The 7,028-nt window shown below is 42.9% G+C and overlaps 1 protein-coding gene across 1 annotated transcript; it reads left to right on the forward strand.

Annotated features, from left to right (window-relative positions):
- On the forward strand, window positions 1–7,002 carry LOC142775547 (uncharacterized). Its single transcript, XM_075877005.1, has 3 exons — window positions 1–259; window positions 2,669–2,713; window positions 6,998–7,002. Exons 1-3 carry the CDS (start codon window positions 7–9, stop codon window positions 7,000–7,002), a joined length of 303 nt encoding a protein of 100 aa, XP_075733120.1. The 5' UTR covers window positions 1–6.
- The last annotated feature ends 26 nt before the right edge of the window (window positions 7,003–7,028 follow it).

A 7,028-nucleotide genomic window follows, 5' to 3' on the forward strand; every position in this document is an offset into this window, starting at 1 on the left:
GCCAGGATGGCTGTGCAGAAAAAGTACGAGGAAGACTTGCTGACAGAATGTGGTGGAGAAGAACGTACAGTTGCAAAGGCAGAGTGTGATGCCGTGCAGAACAGGTTGCACAAAATCGAAGAAGAGTTTGCATTGCTGAAGAAAAGCAGCGATGCGGACATACGTGAAAACTGCAAGATAATGAAGAAGAAGCTGGAGGAGCTGGAGGCATTAAACAGGGAACTCCAGAAAAGCCTGACTCAAAAGATTTTTTCCACCGGTGAGTGTTCCTTCTGTTTTCTTCGACTCCATAAAGGGGAGCATGAGGCTGGCAAGTGGCTACGCTTGATCACTTTTAGGAAAGATGCTCAAGTGGATAAAGAAAGTTATAAAGCATTCCAGTGCTGCCTATGCTATATGCATGTTACAATATCAGCATTTTGCTTACGACATGACTGTCTCATGATGCCAAGCAGTAAGACAAAGGGAGCAGGCATATAGAAATGCAATAAGGGTTGCTCTGTAATTAACACAATAAGAGGGAGCTCTTTTTGTATGCTAACACTACCTTAAAGGGTTCTGAAACCAGCTGTTGGGCTTCGTGAAAAAACATTCTCTGGGTAGAAAGTTTGCTTCTATGAAAGGTCAGTCAAATTTCTTTATGCATGGCACTTTAGAAGTCACATGAAAAGCACAATGTTACCCCATTTTCAAGAACAATCTTTGAACAAACTTACTTTGAAGCGGCCGGCACCTGCAAATTTTGTGATTTCGCTGAGTGCTGCTGTTCTATCATAGGTTACACAAATCAAGACTGTTTCTTTCAATTAATTTTGAATGTCACAGGTGGCCTCAAACATAATGAAGCTTTTGTGGAGCGCTGAGTTGCAGTGCTCAAAGCATGTGTTTAACTGTCATGCTTTTATACCGTCTGACATAGCGGGCTATAAAAAAAAAAGCTCTTAACTAAGCACGCTCGTACATGCCAAACCACATGGAGCACATTGTACACATGTTAGCAAGGTACCCAAAAAGTGGATTAGAGTACTGAAGCAGTGGAGAGAAATGGGGCTGGTAACTATACCAACAATTTAAGAGCACATAGGTATCTACTGGATTTCTGCTGCCCATCTAAGCAGTTTTGCATAATAGGGATGCACAGGTGAATTGTTAGATATTTAACCCATTCAGAGAGCGCGCCCGGAAACGCCAAGTCGCAAAATTTACTGAGGCGCTATACGCCATTATCAGCGATCATGACGATCCCAAAGTCGTCACCTGACATCAAAGCCCACAAGAAAGCAGTTCATGACGGTGCTTGATTGATGTCGTTCCAAACACCAGTCATCATTTTATTGTTACGAGTGGGTCATTGTTTAGTTCAACTGCTGAATGAGAATTTGTCACGAACAAAGCGAGAAGTACACGGGTCCTCAAGCCGCAAAAGATAACGCAGCCCACAAACAATGAAGGATTTTTGTTGCTTCTTTTTTTTTACCCCAACAACTATGTGAAAAGGGGTAGTCGTCACCAAGAAATGGTGACAACAACTCTTTAATTTATTTTTCATATTGATAAAATGAAAGAAGTCCCGATTGTCAACATCTTGGTGGTGGCAGTGGCACTTGTAACTTTGCAGCGAGCAGCCGCTCATTCGGTGCAAAAAAAAAGAAAAAGGGGAGCCTCCGTTTTGTGTGTTTTATAACCGAAAGCACCACAAATAGCAGATTTCAAAAGCCATGCTTTTTGGGCCCACATGCCATCGTAGACGAACATACATGGAATGGAATGCAAACATTGGGATGAGGCGGCCGAGTATCTACACATTCATCTCTTTTTGGTGCCTCCGGCAATCGGCCCCTTTGAAAACACCTATGCACGCTCGTTACAACCCACAGATCGCGCATTAAAACGAGTCGGTACACTCGCAAACGCTGCACAGCTAACCAAATGACCGTAAAGCAACAGAACCACCTTTTTGTCACTTGCGCGCGGAGAGTGATCGGTACTTGACCGAACGCGGCTGAAAATGACCAGAATTTGTGAGAAAAAATGCATTTTTGCAGTTTGCACGGCACAGCGTTCCATATATTGTATGTTTCGCTGTGCGGGAGTGTGATGTACGTGTGCATCAGCCCTATACTTTTGCATGGGAAATTCAAGGGGATTTCTTAACTGTTTGCTATAGCAAATAAATAGATATATCCAAGTTTGATATATCTGAGATCGACTATAGCAAAAACAAGTCGTGTACACAGTTTTGTACGTAGTGTCTCAAGGAATTGAAACCTACACAAAAATCTCCGATTTTAATTGTCTGAATTAATTTGGTAGAAGCGATGAGGCGAGAATACAGGTGTAACTCCACTCCTGCTTCATTTGCCAAATAAGGACTGTAGTCACTTGATGAATCTTAACCATTAGTTGTCATTTTAGAATGCAGAATTATACAGGCCAGTACAGTGAACTTCACTGTAAATTCAACGTCCATGCCGTCGAGAAGTGGGAAGAAAGGCAAGTTATTTTTGCCAGTTGCATCCTTAGTACATCGCTGTCTCATGTTTTTATGCGGTGTTTTAGGTAGTGGTTTTTTCGTTCTGTTTGTGCAGAAGGACTAAAACGCCTTTTTTGATTCCCTCATGCAGTTAAGTGGTTTTTTTTTACACAAGGTGCGTGTTTTCTTTTGCAGTCAAAGGAGCAGCTCATTCTTCGGACCATGGACACAGCCAATTCTGTAAGCAGATAGCTTCATATTCACTACGTGTGTATTGTACTTTATAGGAGGTATTCACTGAGCTCACCCCGCTATAGTTGTAGCGAGTGCACCACCATAGTCCTGGTCGTTCAGCGATCCAGCAGAGGACAGCGCGATGTTTATCTGCACTGCACTTCACTAAGCTGTTTTCTTAGAAAAATAGCAACATGAAGTATGCTGCCAAGAACTTTGGTTGTAGTTCGATGACGACATACGCACCAACGTTTTTAGATACTGTCAGTTGGGTAAACACGCGTGGTTGGAGCGGCGAAGAGCGGCCCCCTCCTGCATCCCGCGCAGCGGCGGCGCTGCTGTCGCTTTGGTATTGGCGAAGGAGCGTCGCCCGTTACCTCTGCATGCGAAACAGCGGAAAATTCGCTTCCAAATACGCAGATTGTAGTTAAAGCAGCTTGATGAAGGCCGAATGAATACAACTTAGTGATAAATAGGGGCCGCGCCGGTACCTAATGCATAAGAAATATATTGTTATTTCTTTGCCTGCAATGACTCAGCGATGTGGCCAGCAGGTGGCACGCTGTGCTAGTGCCATTCCCCCCCCCCGCCCCCCCCCAAGAAAAATATTTTCCCTCTTGCTTACAGAGCAAAAAGTCACACTCGACCACACTTATTTATCCAGCACCCTCTTCAAATCGAGGTAGTACCTCTACCCCCCGAAAAAAAATTCTGCCTGCGCCTCTGCAATAAATAGGGTTCATCTGCGCCTTCAGGTTGTGGGAGATTCTAAGCAAATGAGACAGTCGTAATTACACATCGTATAAATTACGTGTAAGAATATATTTAGGAACAAATGTGCTTTTTTTTGTACAGCTAAGGAAAAAACGACAGGGCACATGGGCAGTTTTGCGCGAATCAGCACCACAATCCTGCTGTGCTTTATATCAGAGAGCTTGCAAGCCTTCTGCTGGCACAGCTGACATAAATGGTATAGGTTTTATGTGAAGATGCATTTCATACACAAACTCCTTGGATTGTAGCTGAAATCATCTGAGGAGTTAGGCGAAGGGCTTCTAAATTTTAAGAAAAAATAGAACATAGTGCAATAGATGTCACACAGTTATAATTTAAACAACTTTTATGTGAAACCTGGAAAAGCTCTTTCACATTTTGTATTTCACACGTGACACGACGATCAAGCATGCTTGAGTGAATGAGCGGTAGGATGGTAAACCTACCGATCTGTAGCGCGCCGGGCTGTCGAAGTTGGTATGCCTTCGAGAAAAACACTTGGGATTGGCGGCACTTCTTCAAACTCCGAATAATCCTGCAGTTCTAGAGGCTTGCACAGCTGCTATTCCACAAGAAGCCTTGCAGGTGACAGTCAAGACCTAGGTTTCAAATCCCAGGACCTTATCCCTTGCTGCGAGCACATAGTATGCGGAAACGTCCAAATTCAACGTGGTACGTTAGCACTAGAGCACGGTGCTGTTCCTCGGATTTTTCCGAATAATCCTGCGAACTTGTTTAAATCAGCGGCATTAAAGTGCAAGAAGGAACCCCGGCAACTAGAAGAAACTGCGAATTTCTAGGGCGGTGTGTCGGCCGTTGGGGGCGATGTGTCTGACGCTAACATGGAGTAATGCTATCTTGACGAAGCTACTGGCGCCCCCTCGTATCCAGAGTTATGTCCAGAGGCAGGTACTTGGTTACCTGTGGTACACGACTGACAAAAGTTTCAATGCAGCAATGACAAGCTTATTCAGGATTTTTTTTCAAAGTTGTTCAAAGCAAAGGTATTGTCGAAATTGACAAGGCAGTGGTGATAACAAAAGGCTTCACCTTTGTCTTTAGTTGTAGGGGGAAGCTTGATCTATCGTGTGCAAACAGCGAACGTGGTTTGGGAAGCCAACTGAAACTCAGTGCTTGCAGACGTTGTCAACTTTTTTCTAATATGTAGATCACCTGAACACATACAAGACATACATGAGCTGTCATAACAGCTATTTCCTTCGATTTAGACCGCAACATGAGCCCCGAAGATCCGGGATTTGTGGAGGATCCCTTTCAGGCTGTCCCGGAAAGACTTATGCCCACCATGCAAGAACAGAAGGAAGAATCGTTGAGCTCAGTAGAAGAAAAAAAAAGAAAGAAATCCACAAATCCAACGATGCTTTGCCAAAAATTACACTCGACTACCAAAAACTATAAATTACGGTTGATAGGGCCACAGTTTTGGAGGAAAAGTGTAGAACCACATTCGGAAAAGGAAAACACATCTTTCCAAAAGTTCTACCAGTCAAGTGGACTAACTGATGCCCGGCCTTCCTCCAGCACAACTGATGTTGCTGACCGAAACCTCTTTCAACCCAAATTCACAAAGCATTCCCTTAATAATTTGTTTAGGACGTGAAAATGTTGGCAGAGGCAGTATGTTCATTTTTGATATCAATCTATAAGCAGCAGCAGGTATCGATATTTTAAGGAGCAAGCAAGTAATCAGCCACTCGGTTTTGTAGCGCAGCCTTCTGGCTGACTTCGCTATGAAGCTTTCAGCGCAGCACAAAAAGGAAGTTTGAAAAAAAAAAACTTCTTTCTGGATAAGCTCGGGCTTCCAGAATTAAAACATTGTTTGCTCTTGTAATACAGGGAACAAAGTTGCTACTTCTAGACAAAACTCAGGCTTGGAGGGGCCGCCAGTAGCTTTGTCAACATCACTGTTTTCCTTGTTGACTTAGACTTAAAGCCACCACTTGCGGACACACAGCCCTCAAAATTCGCGGTTTCTTTAAGTTTCGGTACTTTCCTTTTGCGCTTTAATGCTGCTGGTTTAGACAAGTGTGCAGAAATATTCGGGAGAATTCTAGGAAATAAACTGGGCTTCGGTGTCCACATACCACATAAAAGTTCCTTGTTTCCCCTTACGGTGTGCTCGCAGTAAGTGTTTATGTCCTCGGATTCTAAATGTAAGTTGGAAATGTATGCCTTGATTATCACCAGGAAATTTTCCGTTGAATAGCAGCTGTTCAGGTCCTGAGAACTGCAGGGTATTTTTGGGGGTTTGAAGAAGTGCCGCCAATTGCAAGTGTTTTCCTCAGAGGCATAGCCACTTTGACAGCCTGGCGTGCCGCAGATCGGCATGTTTACTATGTTAAACTGCTAATTCAATCAAGCATGCCTGATTGTCGTGTAACATGTCAAGTACTATGTGTTGCGATGATTGAAATATAACCTTCCCTTCAAGCTCCCACCGCTGTGGTCTGAGCAAGCGAACTAAAAAAAAATTAACGCTGCCGCGGGACGCCGGTGGGGGCGACGGCTCAATCTCAACGCTACGCCTTCATCGTTGCTCGGAATGAATACAAGTTGGGGCTGCCTTTGGAGCGAGCTTTTCCAGCTGACAGTATCTAAAAACATTGGTACGCACGCATGGCCATCAGTATGGAGAATGCCGTGATAGTGCCCTTTATGGATGAAGTCACGTTAATACGTCTCATACATGCATGTTTTTATAGATGCTTGTAATAATTTACAGAGTGCTCAAGTAAGTAGCACAATGGGCACGTGTCTGTGGTGTTTCAGTTCAGTATACTTGATTCATGAACATGCCAATGATACAAAGTGTCTCAGGTAGTCAACGTCAATCCAGAGTCCTTCGACCCCCGATGGCCTGCTTCATAATCATGTCGTTGTTATATTACTACTACCAATACTAACTTCTTAATATGCCTCTGTTACAGTTGCAAGGCCACTATTTAATATTTATAAAAGGATACAGGGGAGCTCTTGTAAGCACTATTTCTTTGCAAAACACATTCTGCTTTGTTAGGTACTATACAGTGCCTTGACAGGTGTGTATAGTTTCTTAAGTCCTCAGTTGTCCTATAAATTCTTGTCTTCAATAAACTTGTCTTCAATAAATTCCTGAATCAGTACTAGCATTTTGGGCTGTTTATCGTTTTTGTATTTCTTTTGCTCAAATCCTTTTTTTAGCAGTGTGCCATAAATTAATCATAACACTGCATTTCAATTCTTTTTTTACAAGGAATAATGATGATCAAGTGTACCATTTTTCATTACGTGCGCTTGAATTTCCGAAACTCCAAACTTGACAAAACAATGTTTTCAACTATAGAACATATTGTTTTTCCAAGTCAAACAAAAACATTTATAAGAAAAGTAGCTTTACAAGAAGTGTTCTGGGTTGAAAACCTACACCTACAGTTAATTTCATGCAAATCCAGTTCAGTGACCTGGGCAAACTTCATTGTTGTGCTCATTGGGCCATGTGTACACTCTTACTTGCAGCATGACATCTGCATAAAGCATGCCAAATTTA

The sequence above is a fragment of the Rhipicephalus microplus genome, chromosome X (genome assembly GCF_043290135.1).
Source record: "Rhipicephalus microplus isolate Deutch F79 chromosome X, USDA_Rmic, whole genome shotgun sequence".
In the NCBI taxonomy this organism is placed as follows: domain Eukaryota; kingdom Metazoa; phylum Arthropoda; class Arachnida; order Ixodida; family Ixodidae; genus Rhipicephalus; species Rhipicephalus microplus.

Bases quoted from the DNA above. Each gene is read 5' to 3' on its own strand.
- LOC142775547 (XM_075877005.1), top strand. From the start codon at position 7: ATGGCTGTGCAGAAAAAGTACGAGGAAGACTTGCTGACAGAATGTGGT. The intron at 260-2,668 runs GTGAGTGTTCCT...TTTCTTTTGCAG, and splicing joins TCAAAAGATTTTTTCCACCG to TCAAAGGAGCAGCTCATTCT.